The following is a 22,944-nucleotide window of genomic DNA, read 5'->3' as shown; positions in this document are numbered from 1 at the left end:
TACTGCTTGGTTTCACCCAACCCCTGGCATCCAATCTAACCCTACTAGCAGTGGCCCAAACACTCCCTTCCCCAGGGGCCTAGACCGTCTGTGGACGGAAGGACAGAGAGCTGTAAACAGCTGCTCACCATCACCACGGGGCTTTCCCAACAGGCGAGGGCAAACCTCAGTGCTCTCTGCCCCAGCAGGCCGAGAGCTACAGATGACCTTGGTTCGCAGAAACCTCACCACCATATTTCTCTTCCCTCCACTGATGTTTGCATTTCCATTCCTACTCCTCAATCCCCTTCCTCTTGAGAGGCAGCTGATTCTGAGGCATCATAGTGTCATGGAAAAGAACCTGGGCTTTAGAACATTCCAGACCCTGGTTCAAATCATGACTTTTTAAAAAAATATTTATTTGGCTATGCCAGGTCTTAGCTGTGGCAAGTAGGATCTAGTTCTCTGACCAGGGATCAAACTCAAGCCCGGTAGTGGGAGCATGGAGTCTTAGCCACTGGACCAAGAGGGAAGTCCCCTGACTTAACTCTTATCAGTCCTATGGCCAGGGGCAGCTCACCGCCTCTCAGACCCTCAGTCTCTTCATCTGCAAGTGGGGGTAATAACCCCCTTCTCTGGGTGACACACCAAGCCCAGTGCCCAGCACACAGCAGATGCGCGATGAATTTCAGCACTGCCTCCTGCATCCTTCTTTCTCTCGATGCAGTCCAGGTGGGCCCCTATCACTTTTCCATCTGCCCTTCCTACCCCAACCTACTCCATCAGCCCCTCTCCATCCATCCTCTGTAAAGCAAGAGGTACTGATACTAACTCAGAATCACCTGCCCTGGGTGCATGACCTAGAATTTCTGAATCAAACCACAGAACGCCCTAAAATACAGAACAACAAAAGAGAGAACAGCGAAGATAATCTCTTCCAGGGAGCTATCCGTCCCCTGTAGCACAAATGATTACTTCTGTAAATTACCCTCTTTAGTTTCCTTCCGCTATTTTAGGACAACACTAATTACTAGGCAGGAAGCAGAGAAACAAGTACTAGGGACAAGAATCTGTTTGGTGACAACCAGGCCCAAAATATTTCTCTAGAATCAACACATCAACTGTCCATTAGCTTTCCAAGAAATAGGCTGCTTATTTACTACAATAGAAAACAAGTAAGTGACACTGGTGCTCAGTGAAATGTTTTCCAAAACCATTTACCTGCTTCCCAGAGAGCGGTAAATGGAGGCTATTCCTGGTTGGTGGTAGACTGAAAGGAGGGCTCCAGCCACGTGATTAGATCTGTCCACCGATTTTATGATAGTGACAGGAAACTGGGAGGAAGCAGAGGAACTAGACGACAGAACCAGAGTGGGAAACACCCCTGGTAACAGGGAGGATGGGCCAAAACCAACAAGAAGGCTTAACAGGATGGTATTAAAAAAAAAAAAAAAAGTCAAATAAATAAAGATGTTTAAAAAAAAAAAAAAATATGTAGAAGGGCTGGTGGTGATCTAACAGATCAATGGGTGTCAGTGGTGTGATAAGCCACCCAAAGAGCCCAGGTAGTGGTGGGGCCGGCCCACGACTCCGTGTTGTTCAAACCCCAAGGACTTCTAGAAACTGTTCGGAAGGATAAAACTACCAGAAAAGAACATTCCAGTCCTGGTGGGACTTGAAATGTTTCAGTTAGAAAAGAAAAGGTGACATGGAGTCAGGAGAGCTGAAGAGATAGCAAATCTACTGTCACAGGGATAATAAAATAAAAAGTAGCTCTCTCACAGAAGTATCACACAGAGTGTATGAGCTGATTCATGGAAAGTACTCAGGCATCTGGCATGTGGTATGTGCCAAATGAAACATGAGTTATTTTTAAAAATAATAAAAGAAAAAAGAAAAACAAGTTATTTTTATTACTAAGCAAGTAATATGATCATTAATCAATATTAACTTCCTACTTTGGTTGGAAATATGAGACTACTCCCTGTTTTCAAATGTTTTGCTGTAATAGAACCAATGGTTGGAAGTTACAGGCTTTAGTTCAAAACCAGAAAGGACTTTCTAAGAGTTAGAGTTGCCAGAAAAATGAGTTGGGCAATCTTGAGTCACTTTAAGTCTTGAGTCCCAGGTGCCCCAAGGCCCACTTGTGAGGGTGGCTGGGGAAGGGATTCTCTACCTCGGAAGGGGGATTATTTGACAGGATTAGCAAACGGACTTGGAGCTCTGGTATTACTTCCAAGTCGGGACTAGTCATGCCTGTAAACAGCAGTGTCAGAAAAGTTTCAGAGGCCACTTTAGGCCTGAGAGAAAAGATTTGAGAGAAAGCTCTGTTACTGAAGTCTGCCAGGGAAAGGGTAAAAGAAACGGTGGTGCAAGTGCTAGGAATTTGTGTTAAATGACACACAAAAATTCTCTCCAACTGTGAGACTCTGATTCTGGCTCCATGTACAAGAACCTGTACCTAATGGACAAGACAGGCAAGCTGAGCCCCCGACCACCTGCTGCCACAGGGCCCACCCCAAGCCAGGATGCCAGCCGCATCCTTGATGGTAAAGATCACTGTTTCCCAGTGCTCTCAGGTCTCAATGAGATCTGCCTCCAAGCCAGCGCAGCCAGATGTCTGTCTTCAAAAAGCCCTCTGTGAGGTGCAGACAGGGGAACTGGAAATGTTCCCCAGTAGTTTTAGAAGTGAGAACAGGGGACTGAATCAGGATGCCAGCCTTCTATTTCTAGTCTTGCCACTGACTCACCACGTAACCTTGGACCAAAGCAGAGTTGTTGGGGCCAACGCTCTTTCCTCGGAAGGAAAAGAGGACAGGCGAGATCACTGATTATTTCTGTGCTTCCTGTTTCCAACGTGTGTCCAAAGTGGGGACACTGCCTAGTGGGGACACTGCCTAGTCATTCCAGATAAAAGACCATTCTTTGATCATTCTCTATCTTTTGTCATTCTCTATTTGACAATCAGAGAGATTTAAAAATTTCTATTATAATATTCTGAGAGTCACCTTTGGTGAACTTTCTACCTGTGTGTAATATTGATTTTATTTAAAAACTTTTTTGTTGTGGTAGAATATACATAAAATTTACCATGTTAATCATTTGTGTTATTTTTGGCCACACCATACAGCACGCAGGATCTTAGTTCCCTAACCAGGGATCTTAGTTCCCATACCCTCTGCATTGGGAGCATGGAATCTTAACCACTGGACTGCCAGGACTGGTGGCATTAAGTGGAGTCACGTGGTTGTACATCATCATGGATCCATCTCTAGAACGTTCCCAACTATATTTTTAAAAGTCATTCTAGAAAACATTTTATGCTCCCCTGCAAAATGTGTACCACATTTTTCAAACTTAATAGCATAGTTACAATACTTCTACCAGCAGAGCCTCTCAGGGGCTACAGGAAGCACACAGTAAAAGCTCCATTTACCAGAACAGATAACCTGGTTGATTCAACTGTCAGGCTCATTGTGGCTTAAACAGAACACTCTTGAGTCTAACTTCTCGTGAAATACCTTTATAAACTGCATTTGTCCTGACAGGTCAATTCTAATGAATTAAGACAAATTATCAGTGATTCAGCCAAACCAAGGCTTTGGTTGGGGGAGTTGTCCTCAATTTAAACAGAGATTTCAGAATTCTATTCAAAGGTACAGGAAATAACTAACATAAGGATTGGACTGGTTTAGGAGATCAATTTGAACTTTTTGTTTTGTGTCTCAAAAGCAGGGTGTCATTTTTTTTGCATTGAATTAATTGGATGTTCAAAAGTTTTCATGAGATTTGGCATTCAGCATCACCTGATCAGGTCTCTGTCCCGTGCATGAAGCTCATCAGGCTGCAAACTTAATACACTCTGGATATTAACTCTAAAGAACAATTTAACTCAATATCTACTTGCCCTCATATTTAATAAACTTCCAGTTAGCACTTACTCACTATGTGCTTGACACACCATTAAGCACTATTTGGAAGGACACAATGACAAAGAGGCCCCAGGGCTTCTTGACATGTTCTTTCAACGTGTTAAACACCTTCCAGAAAGTACCCAGTGACCACCTTACTCTTCCTTGAGAATTCAACCTTGAAATCTAATTTCTTAATTTGGACCTGCCCACCTGAGGCCAAGTGTTCACTTCTGAGAGTATGCCTGGCTCTATTTACCATGCATCTTACACCCACCTCTTCCAGAAGCCTTTGTTTGAGCTCTCGTTCTGTCTCCAGCTTCTGTTGTAAACTTCGGGCATTCATTTCAAGCATGGCGTGCTTCTTCTCCAGATCATTGAGCTGGACATTTGGAAAAATTGGCCGTGACACATTTAGGAATGTTATATGCTAACGACTTTTGCCAATATCCACAAACCTTCACAGCCAAAGAAAAATCAAGATCTAAGGGTCAGAACATAAACACTGGTTTTTAAAAGTGAAGTGAAGTTGCTCAGTCATGTCCAACTCTCTGCGAACCCATGGACTATAGCCTAACAGGCTCCTCTGTCCATGGAATTTTCCAGGCAAGAACACTGGAGTGGGTTGCCATTTCCTTCTCCAGGGGATCTTCCAAACCCAGGAATCGAATCTAGGTCTCCTGCATTGCAGGCAGACGCTTTTACCATCTGAGCCACCAGCGAAGTCTAAAGAGTCATGTTTGTAATTGTTTTACACTGTATGTGTTAGTTGTGTCTGATTCTTTGCGACCCCGGGACTGCAGCCCATCAGGCTCCTCTAGCTCCATGGAATTCTCCAGTCAAGAATACTGGAGTGGGTAGCCATTCCCTTCTCTAGGGGATCTTCCTGACCCAGGGATTGAACCCAGGTCTCCTGCATCCCAGGCAGACTCTTTACCGTCTGAGCCATCAGGGAAGCCCAGGTTTTTAAAAGCATACCACAAATGTCCATGTCAAAGATAAGCCTTATGTAGGTTATTCTGTTAGGAGAAGATATTATTTCTAAGGGATGGGTCATACGTGTAGCTAGCTGTGACAAGTTCTAGGAAGATGACTTCTCCAAAATTTATTTATCTGACATGCTTTGGCTGAATTAAATCATCATATTCCAAATGCTTGCTTACTTGCGTGGGATAATATCAGAACTCGGATGAAAGGGCAGACAAGCTCTCTCAATGATCTTGTATCAAGTCACAAAGGCAGAGGGTGGCCCTTAAGTAGACATATACACAAATAGTGACTACTCTGTCAAGTGATGATTTTGATAAGAGGTATGGAGGAGAGAAATTCATCCTGAATGGCCTGTCACTGGGAGAAGATGGGGTCAGAAAGTCTGGAGTCTTAAAGGATGGGTAGGACTTTGCTGTAGAATTCTTTAGGACAGTCAGGTAGAAAAAAATGTCCTCCAAGCTAAACACCGAAAAGCTCATTTATCTCTAAATAATGCATTTACTTTTTTCATGGTTAAATAACATATTTACTTTCCTCATGGTTAAAAAAATTAGTAAGCCAGTACCAAGGAACTCAGGAATATTCCTGAGTAGCAAGCTCTAGCTTGAATCTGGTCATTACTATGAAATTCCAATAAGAAAATAACCATGGATCCCCAAAAAAGATTTACATTCATCACAATGTTATTTATGACAGCAAAAAAACAAACAAAAAAAAAACTGGAAGAAGTTCAAATTTCTAACACAAGCAGAATGATTAAAATAGGTGTCTCTGTGTAATTGTTGTTTCTAGAACTACATGTTCAAAAAATATTCACTAATTCAGGAAAAGCCCCTATTTATGTGATTTTTTTTTAAAAAAATGATGTAATCCTGTTTATATAAGAATCTAAATTTATCAATATAAATAAATGAATATAAATTGACCAACATAACAGTGGTGACAGATTACCAGTTACTTTTTCTTTACTTTTCTGTGGTTTCTATATCTTCCACAATGACCCCAAATAATCACTTCTATAATCAGAAAATTAGTTACCCAAAATTCAGAGGTCAGATTATGTGTGTGTGTTATGTGGGCGCACACACACACAAAACAGTGTGTATGTGTATATATGAAACAGTTGTGTGTATATGTGAAGTTTCTCTGACCTGCACTCTTACCTGTAACACAGAAGCACCTATTCTAAATCTCTTTTAAGACTATTAAAATTTTTCAAACAGCAGTATGTCACTTTGTAAATATAGAGTGCTTCATGGACAAGATGTGTGTATTTCCAAAGTGGAATATGAAGACCAGCACTGTCCTCAGATCCTGCTGTGTCCTTGGACTTAGAACCCAGAGACGCTGAGGCTTCCTGCCATTGCAGCACTGGAATGAGCAGGAGTCCTAGCCACCCCGCACTTCCCAAGGATGCTCAACGTTAGATCCATAAAGGCTTTCAGAAATCAAATGCCAGGAAAGAAGAGTGCTGTGTACCCAGGTCAAAATCTGGACCTCAGGGGCCCTGATGGGCAGATATCAGGAAGTCATTGACCAACTCTGATACCCCAAGCACCCACTACCCCCACTACTGCCAACCAAGAGTGTCCCTTGGGGAAGCACAACAGTGAGACTTGGTTTATGAAACACGCCGACCATGGATTGAGCGCATGTGAATACCTGCTAAAAGAAGGAAGTATACATGCGTATCTAGAAGGCAGGAGGGACAGGGGCTGACCTTGTCGGAGAGGCTCTCGGCCTTTAGCTTCTGCTCCTTGAGAGCCTGCTGCAAGGCCAGGATCTCGGCCTTGTGCTCCTTTACTGCCAGCTCGACCACCTGGCGCGACTCAGTGATCCTCTGGTCGGCCCTCGCCCTGTGGGGAGACACAGGCACGTTCAGAAATCCCGTCATTGCCACCCTGCAGGAAGGAAGCCGGCCCGGCTCGGACATGGATAAGCAACCAAACAGGCTGCAGGCTGGAGAGAGCCCAGCCTGACCCCTTGTTCCGAATTACGTGGAGTGAGGATGTGACCCACTTTAGGCCCTGGGTAAAAATACTCTTAGCAGGTAAGGTTCCTGTGAATATAAATGCACTTGGAAGGGCTGAAGGGGATGAGGCATTTTTCCAAATGCAACTGGGCTGAAAATGGGAAGACGGTTACATCCACCTGCAGAAGCAGGAAGGAATGAGGTCCCACTGAAGGAGCACCGTGCAGAGGACCATGTGGGGCCCCATTCGAGCAAACAATGCCTCTCCTTAAAGCAAGAGCTGAAGTGTTCTGGAAACTGAACCTTGAATCTGCTGGGTGTAAATAAGGTGACAGAAGACAAAAACTGGAGCACCCTTGGAACATCACTTCCCCTCCCCAACTCAGGTGTTCTGTTTTGCTGCTTCCACATCTGGACTTAGACAGGCTCCTTCACTGGCAGCTCTCCTTCTCGACCCAACAAACCCAAGTCTTACTCAGACTCCAAGGGTAAACTAGAAGGCCATGTCCTCCACAAAGCCCTTCCCAGTCTTCCTCTCAGAAGTAACGTCTTCTTGTTCTGGACCCAAAGCATAAATGTACTACTGGCCTGGCACAACCCACTCTCTATTTTAGGTGATAAATAGTTCAACGCGTAGTTTATCTCCTGCACTAGACTCTCAGCCTCTAGAAGACAAGAATTAAGAATTATATTTTAGGGACTTCCTTGGTGGTCCAGTGGCTAAGACTTCTCACTCCCAAGGCAGGGGGCCAAGTTCAATCCCTGATCAGGGAACTAGATCCCACATGCCAAAACTAGCAACAGGCACAGCCAAATATATAAATATTTTTTTAAAAATAAGAATTATATTTTACTCATCTCAGATCCCACATAACACCAAAATAGAGGAAGGAAAAAAAAATGGGGGGTGGGGAAGACAGCCAAGATCTTTCACAATTGCTCCTGAAAGAAATATATGAAAGATCTCCCTATGTGTGTGTCCGGCTCTTTGAGACCTTATGGAGTGTAGCCCACCAGGCTCCTCTGTCTATGGGATTCTCCAGGCAAGAATACTGGAGTGAGCTGCCATGCCTCCTCCATGGGTTCTTCCCCAGCCAGGAATGGAACCCAAGTCTCTTATGTCACCTGCACTGGCAAGTGGGTTCTTTACCACTAGCGCCACCAGAGAACACTTTCACGCTTGGTTGTGCATTCCTGATGCTATGGTCAGACTCTGCCCCCGAAACTGTCTACAAAGGACTCTAGAAACAGCTGGGCTAGGAGCTGGACTTGCGAGTGGGAGGGAGGGGTGTGTGTGAGAACAGCCAGAACATAGGGTGAGGACGCAGGAGCTCAAGAGTTCAGGGGGAAACAGTAACAGGATGTCTTAAACCAGCAGCCCTCTCACATTAGCAAATACCCTGAAAGGGAAGATGTCCAACAGGAGAATATTTCTACCAGTTTCTCTTGAAACTTATGGGTTCCCTTTGCTTCCAGTCTTTCTTAGTGTAGTTGAATTAGCACAAATTATACCTCCAAGACAGCCGTGAGTCTACTATGGTCCACCAAATGTGGGAAATACGGAAATGAGTCTGACAGAGTCCAGATAAATGATAAATACTTCCACGAATAGTTATCTTGCTCAGGGAGTTCAGAGTATTACGGGACACTAAGTTTCAGGGAAAGGTGATATTAGTGAGGTTATGCAGGATGAATAGGATTCTGTTGGGAAGACATGAAGCACAAGGTGGATACCAGCCCATAGGGTACCTCTCTGCAAACTAGGAAAGGCATGTGTTCTTCAAGACCGTGCACTTCTACCTGTTGGTAAACTGTCATAATATACTGGTTCTGTTAAAATGAACGCTGTCCCACCATGAGCTGGTAAAATGTCACGGAAGATCTTCAAGTCTATTCCCAGGAGCATGCAGCGCATAACCTGCACACCTGCGACCCTGGCAGGAGGGAATCCTACACTGGGAGAACTGGGGAAGTAGAGGAAAGACACTACCTGAACTCAGGATTACTACTGCCTACCAGGAAAGGAAGAAAAAATAAAAAATTGTAAACTATTCTTGTAGAGCAGTTGTTCTCAACTGGGGGCAGCTGCCCTCTGCCCCTGCCCCCAGGGGACACCGGGCAATGTCTGGAGATGTTCCCGGTGGTCACAACTTGAAGAGGGAGCAGCTACTGGGATTTAGGGGGGCAGATCCAGGGAAGCTGGTCAGCACCTTACCATGTACAGGACAGGCCCCCATCACGAAGGACTGTCCGGCCCCAACTGTCAATAGTGCCAAAGCTGGGGTAGAGGGTTGACCCGCATCACACATGACCAGTATCAAAACAGTGATGGTCTTGTGACTTCCCTGGAGGTCCAGGGGCTAAGACTCTGTGCTCCCAATGCAGCAGGTCCAGGTTCAATGCCCGGTCAGGGAACTATTAATAGATCCCACATACCACAATCAAGACCCGGTGCAGCCAAATAAATATTAAAAAAAAAAAAAAAGGAGAGTGACAGTCTCGCTACACAGTCACAATGACACAAAATCCAAGGAAAGAGTTTCTACAAAGAAGCACTGAGACACTTTGCCCTGCTGACTCCTGGGGCCCTGCACTGGCTGATTGGTCATCATCTCCTGCTACTGGCACCGTCTGTATTTACCTCGAGGATGACTGACTGATTCTGGTTGCCCAGAGTCTCCCAGCTTTAACACTTAAGTCTTACGTCCCAGCACCTGCTCATCCCTGGTCAAGCGGCGGCACTCGCCAGGAGCTCTCAGGGTCATCCTGCCGCTGCCACCTGCCACTGGCTCTCTACCTACATGAAGTCCCACCTGCTCTGCTTCTCGGTGTCCAGCATCCTCTGCAACTCTCGAACCCGACACTCAAACTGGGACTTCTCGTCACCAAGGACACTCCTCCAGGCCTCCCACTGCCGCTCCTTCTCCAGCAGCTCGTCGTTCAGGGCCTCCAGGTCCATGACCTGCTCCTCCAGCATTGTGCACGTGGTCTTCAGCGCCTCCATCGTCTGCAAATCAGCACCACTGAGTTGTGCCTCATAGCAAACGAGGATTTCCAGGGTGGTACTTTTGTCAGATCAGTTTCAGAAAAGCATGAGCTTCTAACTACAGTCTGAAAGACACTATCTTTTTATCCTACAGACCAAGGGAGTTAGACAAGAACAGATGAAGGGCCATTTCTACTGACATCTTATAGAAAGAACTCAGAGGAGGGCCAGGGAAAAGAGACCACGCTTAACAATAAAGTAGCTTGGGAATTACCTGGCAGTCCAGTGGTTAGGACTCCCAGCTCTCCCTGCTGAAAGCCCGGGTTCAATCCCTGGGTGAGGAACAAAGATTCCACAAGCCTCACAACTCGGCCAAAAAAAGTTTTTAAAAAATAAATAAAGTGGCTCACGAAAGCAATCTATTCTATTTTTAATGGTTTTAAACCAAAATTAAGAACAACTATACATGGAACTTCCCTGATGGTCCAGTGGTTAAGACTGCGATTCCACTGCAGGGGGTACAAGTTTGATCCCTGGTCAGGGAACTAAGATCTTGCAAACCATATGGGGTGGCCAAAAAAATGAAACAAACAAAAAAACCCAAACTACACACTTCTAAAAGCTGTTTTTAAAACTCGCAAACCTGCAAAGCGCTGACATGATTGGTTTTACTGACAGGCTCAGTCTGAGAACACTTGGGAGAGACATAATTGGCACTTGCTCCAGAATCTAAAGGGGCTCCAGGTTTCCCAAGGTCTCCAACACTATTCATGGTCCTTACTTGCTTCTGGCTAGTGAGCTGCATCTCCCTCTCAGTGATCTCGCGGCGGAGATGGTCCACTTCACTTCGCAGCTGCACAATCTCGTCGTTGGCACCAGAGGCCTCATCGAGTTGTTTAGACAAGTAGAAGTTTTGGTTGTTGAGCTCGGCATTGTCCTCCGTCAGCTGGTTTAGCTGCTCCTCCAAGTCCGTGATCACCTAAAAGAGGAAAAAATCTGGTTACACATGGAGCAAGTTGGTTGGAAATGAGAAATTGCTTCTAAAGCCATATATACTTGAACTTCTGTGGTAATGATGACCAGCATTTGCCCATCCAGCCCCCGAGAGCCAGCCTCCAGCTGCCATACCCGCCTCCTTAGCGCCCAAACCTACATACGCTGTGGGAGAACAAGAAATGTCTCGAATTCCTTCTGACTCAGGATTCATCAGGAAAACATGGCAAGAGCAAATCAATCAAAAGCGACTGCCATATGGAAGGGGCAGCTTTAAATGAGATCAAGTTCATAATAGAATGTGGAGGATGCAAACTGAGAAAAGAGGAAGAGTAGAGAGACTAGTATCACAATCAGCTAATTAAGCTGAAATGCCCAGGACATCATCGACAGAACATTATCATGGGAGATGGTCTTAGAAAGCAAAATAAAGCTCTTATCAAGGAAGACTGAATGAGAGAGACCTAGAGTTATTTCAATAATATCTCAGGTAATAAATTTAATTTCATGCAACAAAAGAAAAAAAGGAAAACTTAAGGGACGTTCAGAATAATCCTGAAAATATAATACCGTATGGATGGCATAACTTTAAATGGTTCTTCTTATACAGCTGGGTATCAGAAAATGGGAAAGCACGCATATGAAATTGTCATTTTACTGAAAGAGATTTAATCTGATTTTGCTAAATTATTTCCCTGCTCAATGGTGGAATGACTTCAATTTCAGCACATTTAGCTTTCCTATTCTCTTTGCTGAAGTTTAGTACCAGCGCTTGCAAAGAGCTTTTACATATAATACTTTCGAAATTTAAGGGCAATTTTCTAATAATAGTTGGAATGAGGCACACAGGCAGTAAATTAAATTTTATATAACAGAAAGGAGTAAATTAAAAGGAAATGCCTCTGGGCCTATGGTTAATTGTTTCCCATTTTCAAACCTAAAGCAGATTTAGTTTCTGAAACGTTGCCACTGTTTTCGTGACTAACTCCCTGTCTTAACCCCCTTTGATTATCAATTAAAAAAAAAACCTTCCCAGGCACATAGAATTAAAGAATGTCAATTAGATAGAATTGTTCAGTGCAGTTCAGAAAACACAGCTTTTCATTTTGTTCACTGAGCTGATGAGCTTTTAATGCAGTAAGTGGTCTAGTAATTTGTACTTTAATATCAAAAGCCTTGTTAATTCCTACTATACTGGCTTGAGTAACGCTATCAGCTACAAGAAAGGGAATAAAGGTTATCCGGTCCAGTTCTTGGCTAAACCTCCTTCTTTATCAGCATGAGAAAAAATGGGGGGAAAACTTCAAGTCTGTCACTCCAAGCAGGCATTTGTGCTTCACAAGAACGCTTGTACCACCCTCTGAGTAATATGGTTACATCTCCCTAAAGCAGAAACAATGAATAAATGGTGCCTAATAGTTCAACAGGTCTCCTTCCTATACACAGTAAAGCCATTCCTTACGATGGTTTTTCTCCTAGACTCCAAATGTCTTCACTGTGCTTCCTTTTACCTCTGCCCCAGAGCGAAAACAACAAGACTGATGAGGCAAACCCCCTAGAAGTCCCAGATAAGCCATCTTGAGCTTGGCTGTGTTGGTTTCTCCACCTATGATGCGGAGGTAAATACTATATAGACAACCTTCTCTGTTGCTCTGGTTTTAACATTTTGGATTTTTATTGTATGATAGTCTCCCTTAACGTATCATGTGAAATACAAGAGACAAAAATGAGTGACCAAGGTGTTAGTGAGGCATCAATGGTGGCCCAGGGGGAGCAAATAGACTACAGAAAATCTACCTATATAAGAATACATACGCTGCCAAAATAATTTGCCATTCAAAGACATGTTTAAGCCTTTAGGCTCCTATTCACTTTCTTTGACTCATTTAAAAAAAAGCCATTTATTATATGCCCATTTCTGCCACCTCTCCTCCCCAAATTAGATTATAAAGTGCTAAAGAAAAAGACACTAATAAAAAGTCAGGGAGGTGCCAAGACTATTACTCTCACTTCAAGTGAAATGGACCCACTGCATAGGAAGGGGCCTTCTATTTCCTTGTCCTCATCGCGTTTTCAAAGGGTCTCCTGTTTCTGATTTCTAGTTACAGTTTGTGGTGGCTGGCTTTGTGTTTTGTCATTATCTGTACTGCCTATTTGACAAAAGGAGGATCATGTGTTTGCAGGAAGCATTCAAGAACTTGTTAGAGTGCGTTAACTGATCCAGACGTTGTACATATTCTTTCTGCCTCGGCCATAACACACTTAACTGCTGGAGTTGCCCACTTAGCTGCTGGTGGTATTAAGGGTTAGACGTACTCCCACACAGAGATATTGAGCTGATCTGAGACACAGGCAGTAAATTAATGATCTCTACGGTTTGGAAAAAAAAAGGATAATAGGCAATCTGCAATTCTGAACCAGATTACATAGGCAAGGAGAATCCTTAGGTCCACTTTGTGGGCATATTCTCTCTACACCAAGGGCAAATGATCTGTGCCCTGTACCAGGAGACTGTTAACCTTTCAACCCCAAGGATACAAGGCAGCAAAGAGAAACTACACAGCTGACTCCATCTCAGTGGCAAAAAAAGATGAGGGAGATAGCTCCATAATGTAGGGGCCAGCAGAGCTTTCTGATATGCTGTTTGTACAGATAAGAGATCTGGGTAAAATTCGAACAGAAAACAGGAATACAAAAAATGTATCTACTCTCAGTACCCAAAAAGAAAATGTTCTAAGGTCTCTATTTGGGGTTATCTGTTGCTTTTCAAGTGAACCTCGTGGTTCTGCAATATATAGGTTACCTTTCACACCTCTGCTGGGCGAGCAGCAGAGAGAATGTTACCTGGTAAACATCCAAGAACATACCAGAGGTGAAGACACCAGCCAGACAATGAACATCAGGCTGAAAAGACACAGGCTGACGTCCTATTTTAATGCCTCATTCCTTCTTGAGGGTAGCTATTTGCATATTATTTATTTTTAATCTTATAGCTGACAGATTGATTCATAATTAAAACCATGTCATATGTTTGCCCACCAACTCCTCTCCAGAACAGACTTAGGTAGGGTTTTAGGTGCCAGATTGAATCAAATTCTTTTTTTAAATCTCTTCAAAATATAGAAATGGCCTGATCCTGAAAAATCTTGCTGCTCACGAGCTTTTTAAAAGCTGCTAACTGGGAGCTCCTATCGATCGAGCTATTATAGGAGTTTCCACTGATAATGAAGATGACATTTCCCAGCAGAGACAGTCTTGGACAGCGGTGCCGAGAAAGGAGCATCTGTGTGCTCTTCTAAAGTGTCTGCAAAGCAGCCTTTGAACTTGCGGAAGGATAACTGAGATCCACTAGTGCTGCCAAGTATGTTCTAAAGTAGTGGTTTTCAACCTTTTTTTTTTTTTTAAGGAGCAGAGCTGTTTTCTAAACAAGATTCTGTTCTAAACCCAGTATGAGCAAATAATAATAGTTATCACTGATTAGCACATTCTATGGACCAGGCCCTGTACAAATGCTGATGCATCATTTAACTTTTGCAGGAACCTCCATGAGGTAGGTATTATCAAGTTTCTGATTCTGTGACTCGGTGTTTCCTAGATTTTACTGTTTCAGAAATCTGAATATATATAGGAACTAAACAGCTGTCTCTCTTCCCTCACCCAGTTCCCAAAGAGCAGTAGTTAAGTGAACTGTACATCCTACAATCAATGGTGCATTGGAATTGAGGACATATAATGTCACCCCCATTTTATGGACGAAGAAATGGAGGCTCCAGTGTATAACATCACACAGGTTACTGAGAGGCCAGTTTAGAATCTCAGCTAGTCTATCTGACTCCAGAGCACATAGTTTGGACCCCCAAGCCACCCAGCTGGCCTAGCTGAAAGGTGGGTAGATGTCACTCTCTTGGGTTCCCCCTCCCACTAGGGTAGATCCCCAAAGGCTTCAGAAAGCCAAGGGTAAGTAAACGAAGGATTAGAAGTAATTGTTCCAGGAAAAGCAAATTTGAGGGATAAAGAGAGTATAAAAGTTATATAAGTTAAGAAAGTAACCAATTTTGTAAGTTAAGAAAGTAACCAATTTTATTCTATATATTGGCATATCCTATTAAAACTAGATTTCTGATTTTAAAAATGGGGTGGGGAAGGGTGGATAACAAAAGTGCACAGGAAACTCTTGAGAGTGATGACTACAGTTGTCATTTTGATTGTTTTGCTAGTTTTAAAGATACACACACATTTGAAATCTCATTGGGTTATTGTACTCCAATTATCCCTCAATAAAGCTGTTTTAAAGTAAATAAATAAATGACTTTTTTAAAAAAAGACTAAAGAAGAAGAAAACTCCAGATGAATGGAACAGATTATGGATGTACACATTTAAATGCATCCAAGATTATTTTAGGAAAAAATAGTAATGCAAAAAAAAAAAAAATCACAGTGCTAAAATCATCTATATCTTATTCAGTGATCATTTATGAGCATGTATGTATATAAGCAGATAACTCTCATGTAAAAGAAGAAACCAAGACAATTAACAAACTTTAAAAGTAAAGCAAAAGAGTACAGGAACAGAATATATCAATTTCTCAAGGAAGGGAGGTGAGAATGGAGGAAATCAACAGATACCCCTAAGGCAGGCTCACCCCACATCTGGCCACTGGCATCAGGCAGTACAGACCTAAATACCTGTCAGGCACCTACCAGAGTTAAGTGGAGGCATGTCCCATGACCTAGCTCTTCCACTCCTGGGCATATATATATATATATATATATATGTTCATCAGAAACAAAGGCTTGTAAGCACCAAAGGACCTGTACAAGAGCGCTTCCTAATAGCTCTGTTCCTACCACAAACAACTCCAACACCCATCAACAGGAGAACAGATAAACAAACTCCAGATCTAAACACACACTAGAAACATGACACCATAATAAAAAAGAACAAAATCATGACAGTGCAACATGGATGAACCCTCACAGACAATTTAAGTAACAAAAAGGCTCAACCCAAAGACCATATCTTCTAATGGTCTCATTCATATGAAATTCAAGAACAGGTAAAACTAATGTGCAGTATCAAAGATCAGACTACTAGTTACCCTTTGGGCAAAGCACACTGATGGGAAGAGGACAACAGGAGCCTTCCGGGAGCTGAAACATTCTGTATCTTGGTCTTTATTGTGGTTATACAAGTTGTCTATTCACATACAAATCAATTGAGCTGTACACTTAAGATTAGTTGCACTTCGTGCACTTTACTGTGTGCATTCTATAGCTAAATGAAGGGAGGCGGGATGTAGGGGGCATATACCATCAAGACTTAATGTCTCATTTATAGTAGGTAAAGAGAAAAGAAGGAGTTTATTACCAGAAAATAAAATATGTATATAGGATGTAGAAGGGTGTTTCTGGAAATTCACAGATGCAAATAATACAAATAGAGACCAGCTCACTGAGAACTAAGGAGGGGACAAAGCAATGAAAGGACCAAAGAAAGGAGGTAGAACCATGAATAAAGGACACCATCCCTACCTTCTGAAAGGGGCCTATTTCAGTCCTTCACTCTGATCAAAAATAGACATTTTACCCTATTACATAACCTATGAATGATGCTTATCTGCTCCTGGAATTGACTTCTCTCAATATAAATAACATCTCCCAAAGAGTCCTAAATTCTGCATTTGCATGTTTTAGGAAGCCAGATTCTGCCTGTTAGAAAGCTAACATTTCTAGATTCTCCAGGAGAAGAACTTGTTGGTCTTCCCTCTCTGAAGAGGCAGCAGGCTGGAGAAGCCTGACACATCTAATTGCCCCTACCATCTCAGGCCCACCTCAGACAGAAACTTCTAGATTGGAGAAGGAGGGGGAGCTCCCTTGGGACTTTTGTTGCAGCTACTGAGACCCTATTAGTGGTTCTGCAGGGAGAATTATTTTGACCATTCCAACAAGCCTCCTCCAAACATGAACGATGGTTTAAACTTTTATAACTGGCAGGAACCCAAGAAACTAAGGTTTTCTGAGGCTTAGAAACTTCCGCATCAGTTTGACCACATCAACTGCTTCAAGCTGAAAGTTTATATCAAAAATCAGCCACCGATTTTAGAAAGAGACGTTCCCCCTTTCCTTCTCAGTTTTAGTTCCATGTTATTTTCATCATCTTTGGTTAATACTCACAGTACAGCTGTTACGAAGGGCATCGAATTTGCGCTGGATTTCATCTCTATGTGCCTAAAAGGTAAGAAGTTGATTATAAATTTTTCATAGGGTAGAATACAAATTCTACATGCTATGGGTCAAATAAAGAAAATCACAAGCCAAGAACCCTGTTGCAGCTGCCCCACTAACTTTTTTTCCAAAGAATTAGTCAAGTCAAGCCCAACATGAGAAGCTACAGAAATACACAATGCCTATTGATAACAATGAACTATTTAGACCACACATGGGCTTCCCTTGTGTCTCAGCTGGTAAAGACCTGGGTTCAATCCCTGGGTTGGGGAGATCTCCTGGAGAAGGGAAAGGCTACCCACTCCAGTATTCTGGCCTGGAGAATTCCATGGACTGTATAGTCCATGGGGTTACAAAGGGTCGGACACGAATGAGTGACTTTCACTTCACTTCACTCACACCCTGTACAAATACATATAACATTCAGATTAAAACTAGGGACTAGCAGAAGAAAGGAAAAGAACATAGGAGGAAGTTTTAGTCTCCTTTATTTGTCTTACTCCCCATTCTTAACCTTTCCCTCTTCCCTCCAATTGGCTGCCTGCCCCCTGCCCCAAGCCTTCTCCCAAGAAAGAACACACATACGTAGATACAGGACAATAGCCAGGACAAAGTAGGGACTTTAAAAAAGAAACTGAATCCAAAGCTGTGGAGATTCAGAAATCCTATATAGACCTTGAAGTAAATATACAGGCTTTCACCAGGGTCGAGGTACTCTAAACCAGTAGGATTCATTCATCTGACAAGGATTTTTCGAGTACATACAATATGGCAGACACCGTAGCAAGACACAGCTCATATGGCCTAACCTTCATTCTGGCGTGGGCAGACAGATATAAATAAGCACATGAGTACAAACAGTGGCAAGTGCTATGAAGGAAACAAACGGGGCCTAAGGAAAAAAAAAATAAGGGTGAGGGGGGAAACTCACTTAGATGGGGTAGTCAAGGAGGGTTTCTCTGAAGAGGTGACATTTAAACTGAAATCTGCAGGATGATGAGGGGCCAGCCATGCAAAGAACATGAAAGAACAGAGGGAAGAGCATCTGCAAAAACCCTAAAACAAGAAAGGGTTGGGTGCATATGGGGAATAAAAAAGGACTGAGTGGCTACAACAGTTTTTTATACTTCAAGTTGTAACATGAGAGCAAGGATGTCAAGACGGGGTTTTTTGTTTTGTTTTATCCAACGAAATGGAATAAACAGGATAGATTAGAAAACATCAGCATGCATCTTGGACAGTAAGGGTAAGTACTGTTGTTGGAAACTTGTTTTATTATTATGAACATAATTCATCAAGTATAAGTTGCTATCAACTGTAAAATTCACCACAGCTTTATGTAACATTAAGAAACAGAAGTATTGCTAATGAAACTATGACATATTTATGTCCTTATGACTATATATATAGGCTATAAGATACATCCTCATTAGCTACCTTAAAAATTAGAAACACAGTATATATGTTCCCTTGTAGTAGACTGTAAGGTATAATGTATTCTTCTGTGGGTTGTGGCCAAATGACTTTTGAAAATCACAGTCTAAGTCACAGCAAAAGAGGGAAAATGTGGCCCAAGTTGATGGTACAGAGGCAGGCCCAGAACCTTGAAGGCCCAGAAAGGAGTTTGGGTTTCATTCAAAATGCAATTAAATAAAGGTCAACAGAGGTTTTAAGATGTGGGATGACATGGCCTATCATTTTGTGGATGCTGTAGGAAAAACATCAAAATAGGACAAATGTAGAAGGAAGTGGAACAACCACTGAGGAGGTTATTGATGTCATTTAAGGAAAAGAGGATGGTGGCTTGGAGCAGGACAGTGGCAAAGGATGGAGAGAAATGGATGGAGGTGAGATCTTTTTTGGAAGCAGAGGTAATAAGACCTGCTGATGGACAAGGAGGCCAAGGGTACCCTAACAGACTTTTGATTTGGGAGACAAGGTAAATTATGGCACCATTTGCTTAGCTATGAAAGCCCAAAGAAGAATCCAGTTTGAGGCAGAGGAAAAAGTGGTCCTCCTCTTTAAAAGAAATATTAGCCTCTATCAGAAAATCTAGGCCAACACTCAAAAGTCTACAAACAATAAGTGCTAGAGAGGATATGGAGAAAAGGGAACGCTCCTAAACTGCCGGTGGGAATGTAAACTTGTGCAGCCACTACAGAAAACAGTATGGAAGTTCCTTTAAAAATTAAAAATAGAATTACCATATGATCCAGCAACCCTATTCCTGGGCATATATCTGGAGAAAACTCTAACTCAAAAAGATACAGGCATACCAATGTTCATATCAGCACTATTTACAAAAACCAAGACATGGAAGCAACCTAAATGTCCATCAACAAAGGGACAGATAAAGAAGATGCAGTACATACATACAATGGACTATTACTCAGTCATTAAAAAAAGAATGAAATAATGCCATTTGCAGCACCATGGATGAACCTAGAGATTATCTTACTAAGTGAAGACAGAAAATGACAAATATCATATAATATTACTTTACATGGAATCTAAAATATGGCACAAATGAACTTCTTTACAGAATAAAAACAAACTCACAGGCATAGAAAACAAATTTATAGTTACCAAAGGGGAAGTGGGGGGAAATTAGGAGTTTCTGATTAGTAGGTACAAACCACTATATATAAAATAAACAAGGTCCTATTGTATAGCACAGGGAACTATAATATCTTGTAAGAAACCATAAAGGAAAAGAGTATGAATCACTTTGTTGTACACCAGAAACTAACACCACATTGTAAATCAACTATATTTCAATTAAAACAAAAAGGTCTATAAGTAAGTCAAAATATTCATCACCTAATTTAGCTGTGATATACTTTATAGTATCTCTATTTTGCCATAAGCTAAGATTTCCACATGCTCAGTGGTAAAGAATCAGCCTGCTAATGCAGGAGATGCAGGTTCAATCCCTGGATTGGGAAGATCCCTCAGAGAAGGAGATGGCAACTCGCTCCAGTATTCTTGCCTGGGAAATCCCATGGACAGAGAAGCCTGGCAGGTTACAGTCCATGGGGTTGCAAAACAGTCAGGTATGACTTAGCAACTAAATAACAACAAAAGACTAGATTAGATGCTGCAGAAAAAAAGATTAGTGAACTTTGTAGACAGAGCAACAGAAACTATCCAAAATAAAATACATAAAGGAAAAAAAAAAAAAAGACTTAAAAAAATTAATACAGCATCAATGAGCTGTGAGATAACTCCAAGGAGCCTGATATACATATACTCAGAATCCCTGAAGGAGTACAGAGGTGAGACCAAAAAAAAAATATCTGAAGAAATAATGGCCACAAATTTTCCAAAGTCAATGAAAAAATAAATCCATGGATGAAAAAGCCTAAATGATCCCTAAGCACAGGAAACATGAAAGGAATTAAGCTTGCATGAAATGAATAAATGAAAGGAATGGAATAAATGGAGTAAACATGAAAGGAATAAATCATATCATAATCAAACTGTTTAAAACCAGTAATAAAGAGAAAAAGCCTAAAACCAACCAGAAAAAAAGACAAGTTATTTAATGAGAAACTAAGAGAACAAAGATTTTTCACAGTGAGTAAGAGAACAAAGATTTTTCACAGGGAGGTTGGGGAGGTTTGGCAGGAAGGAAGCTAGAAGACAGTGAGTGGAACAACATCTTTACTGAAAGGAAAACAAAAACCTGTCAACCTAGAATTCTATAGCCAGCAAAAATATCTTTCAAAAATGTCAAAAATGAAGATGAGGGTTTCCTTGGTGGTTCAGTGGTTAAGAATCTTCCTGTCAATGCAAGGGACACAAGTTTGATCTCTGGTCCTGAAGGATCCCACATGCCATGAGGCAGTTAGGCTCTTGCACCACAATTACTGAAGCCCATGCACCCCAGACCCCATGCTCCACAACAAAAGAAGCCACTGCAGTGAGAAGCCCATGCACTGCAATTAGAGAGTAGCCCTCAGCTTGCTGCAACTACAGAAAGCCCCAGTGCAGACAAAAATAAAATAAATAAAAACTTATTTTAAAAATGAAGGTGAAATAAAGACTTTTCAGACATACCAAAGCTAAAGGAATTTGCCACCTGTAAACCTATACTACAAGAAATGTTAAAGGAAATTTAGGCAGAAGATGACAGAGTCTTAAATTTACATAAATAAAAGAGGATTAGAAACACGGTAAAACAAAAACCAGCAACTGCAGACTTACACATTTTAAATCAAGAGTTATCACTTAGAATCAGCTTCTCAAACAATTTTTTTCATCAACTAATTTAAAAGATTATAACTTTTCCCCAAAACTCAGCTTTTTTCCCAGCAATGATACAAGATTTATTAACTTAAAAAGGCAAGACTACTATTTATCCAAAGTAGAAACATGGCTATTTGTACTACTTGTGAATCTCATCTGTGGGTATCCTAGAGGAAGAAATACCACCCTTAAGTTATTAAACTCTAGGAGTTTACAGGAGTGAACAACTTTTTTTCTTTTAAGAACCAGATAATAAATACTTTTGGTTTTGAAGGCCATTCAGTCTTTGTCACAACTGTTCAACTCTGCTCTCATAGCACAAAGGCACCCACAGACAACATGTACACAAATAGGCATGATTGTGTGTTAATAAAACTTTATTTGCAGAAAACAGGAAGCATTCTAAATTTAGCCCACTGGCTGTAGCTTGCCAACTTCCACTCTAAATGACTATTTGGTGTAATATCTCTCAAAGACAGAAACAGGAAGCTAAAGAAAGGTAGAGCTAACTTCTTCAAAGCCTAAGCAGTGATCATTAAAAAAAAAAAAAGCTCTCTAGCCTAGACTGAGGAACAGAAGCCCTGTTCCTGTTGCACTTTTTGACTAACTGCAAAGTTTCCAAATAACACCGCACCATTAAAAACTTGTTTAACTGCTCTACAGCAGTCTGAAATTCCAATCACTAATATTTCTATTACAATTTACCATTATGAGGCCTTTGCATCATTTTGACACATCAAAATGTGACACAGCAATCGTTTCTGAGGTTATAGTATAGGGAACTACCATCTTTATGACTTTTTATTATTGACTGAAATATAAACACAAGATGTAGAACCAACACTGTTGTGACTGCTGGAAGTACTGTAACAAACAGCGAACTGATCTGAGTTTAAAAATAGCAAGAAACAAACAAACAAAAAAAAATAGCAAGAAACATGTTTTATGTTTCTTTGAAATAAGTTGTAAAATGCATAAAAAACCAAAAGGTCACACAATAGTATATATGAAAGTAATAAAATACATAAGACAAGCTTTGAATTCTCTCAATAAAATATCCATGTTAATTAGATATTAGGAGTTACAGGGAATAAGGACTTATACCCTTAAAAACTACTGAGGACCCCAAAGGGCTTTTATTTATGTGAGTTATATTTACCACATTAGAAATTAAAGCATATCTTTAGTATTTATTTTAAAATAAAAGTACTGACTTTGTACCATTGGTGCAAATGTTAACACAATGAAAAATGCCACAAGACAGCTTAGTATTATGAAAATAATCTGAACTTGAGGACCCCCATGGAGCCACAGACCCCAACTTGAGAACCACTGATCTAGGGGTTGAGTGGCAAGAGGCAGAATGGACAGACTGCAGCCTGGAAATCAGAGAGGTACTCACTTTGGGCAGGGCTTATATCTTCTTTAACTTTAAGGAAAGTTACAAGAGGAATGAAGAAAAGAGAATTATTATGCAGCCTTGAAGAGAGAAAATACCCACAGAGCTGTGAAAAAGGAAACTCATGTTTAGAGGTCTGACTGTCTTCTGGGATCCATGGTCAGGATCCTACAACGGGTTTCACACATCCACCTCGTTCTTTGGGAAGGCAGGGACCAAGAAAGTCTGTCACCTTAAGTGA

The 22,944-nt window shown here is 41.5% G+C and overlaps 1 protein-coding gene across 2 annotated transcripts in view; it reads right to left on the bottom strand.

Annotated features, from left to right (window-relative positions):
- CIT (citron rho-interacting serine/threonine kinase) overlaps positions 1-22,944 on the bottom strand; it is a 176,061-nt gene that overhangs the window by 25,948 nt on the left and 127,169 nt on the right. For both annotated transcript variants that reach the window (XM_010841399.1, XM_010841398.1), the window contains exons 24-28: positions 17,006-17,059; positions 10,620-10,817; positions 9,666-9,859; positions 6,601-6,736; positions 4,168-4,272 (exon numbers count right to left, since the gene is read on the bottom strand). In XM_010841399.1, the coding sequence (XP_010839701.1) occupies positions 4,168-4,272; positions 6,601-6,736; positions 9,666-9,859; positions 10,620-10,817; positions 17,006-17,059 (687 nt within the window). The remainder of the gene's footprint in view (positions 1-4,167; positions 4,273-6,600; positions 6,737-9,665; positions 9,860-10,619; positions 10,818-17,005; positions 17,060-22,944) is intronic.

The sequence above is a fragment of the Bison bison genome, unplaced genomic scaffold (assembly GCF_000754665.1).
Source record: "Bison bison bison isolate TAMUID 2011002044 unplaced genomic scaffold, Bison_UMD1.0 scf7180017864160, whole genome shotgun sequence".
Classification (NCBI taxonomy): domain Eukaryota; kingdom Metazoa; phylum Chordata; class Mammalia; order Artiodactyla; family Bovidae; genus Bison; species Bison bison.
The sequence above is the reverse complement of the archived record's forward strand: the minus strand, read 5'-3'. Positions and strand labels throughout refer to the sequence as shown.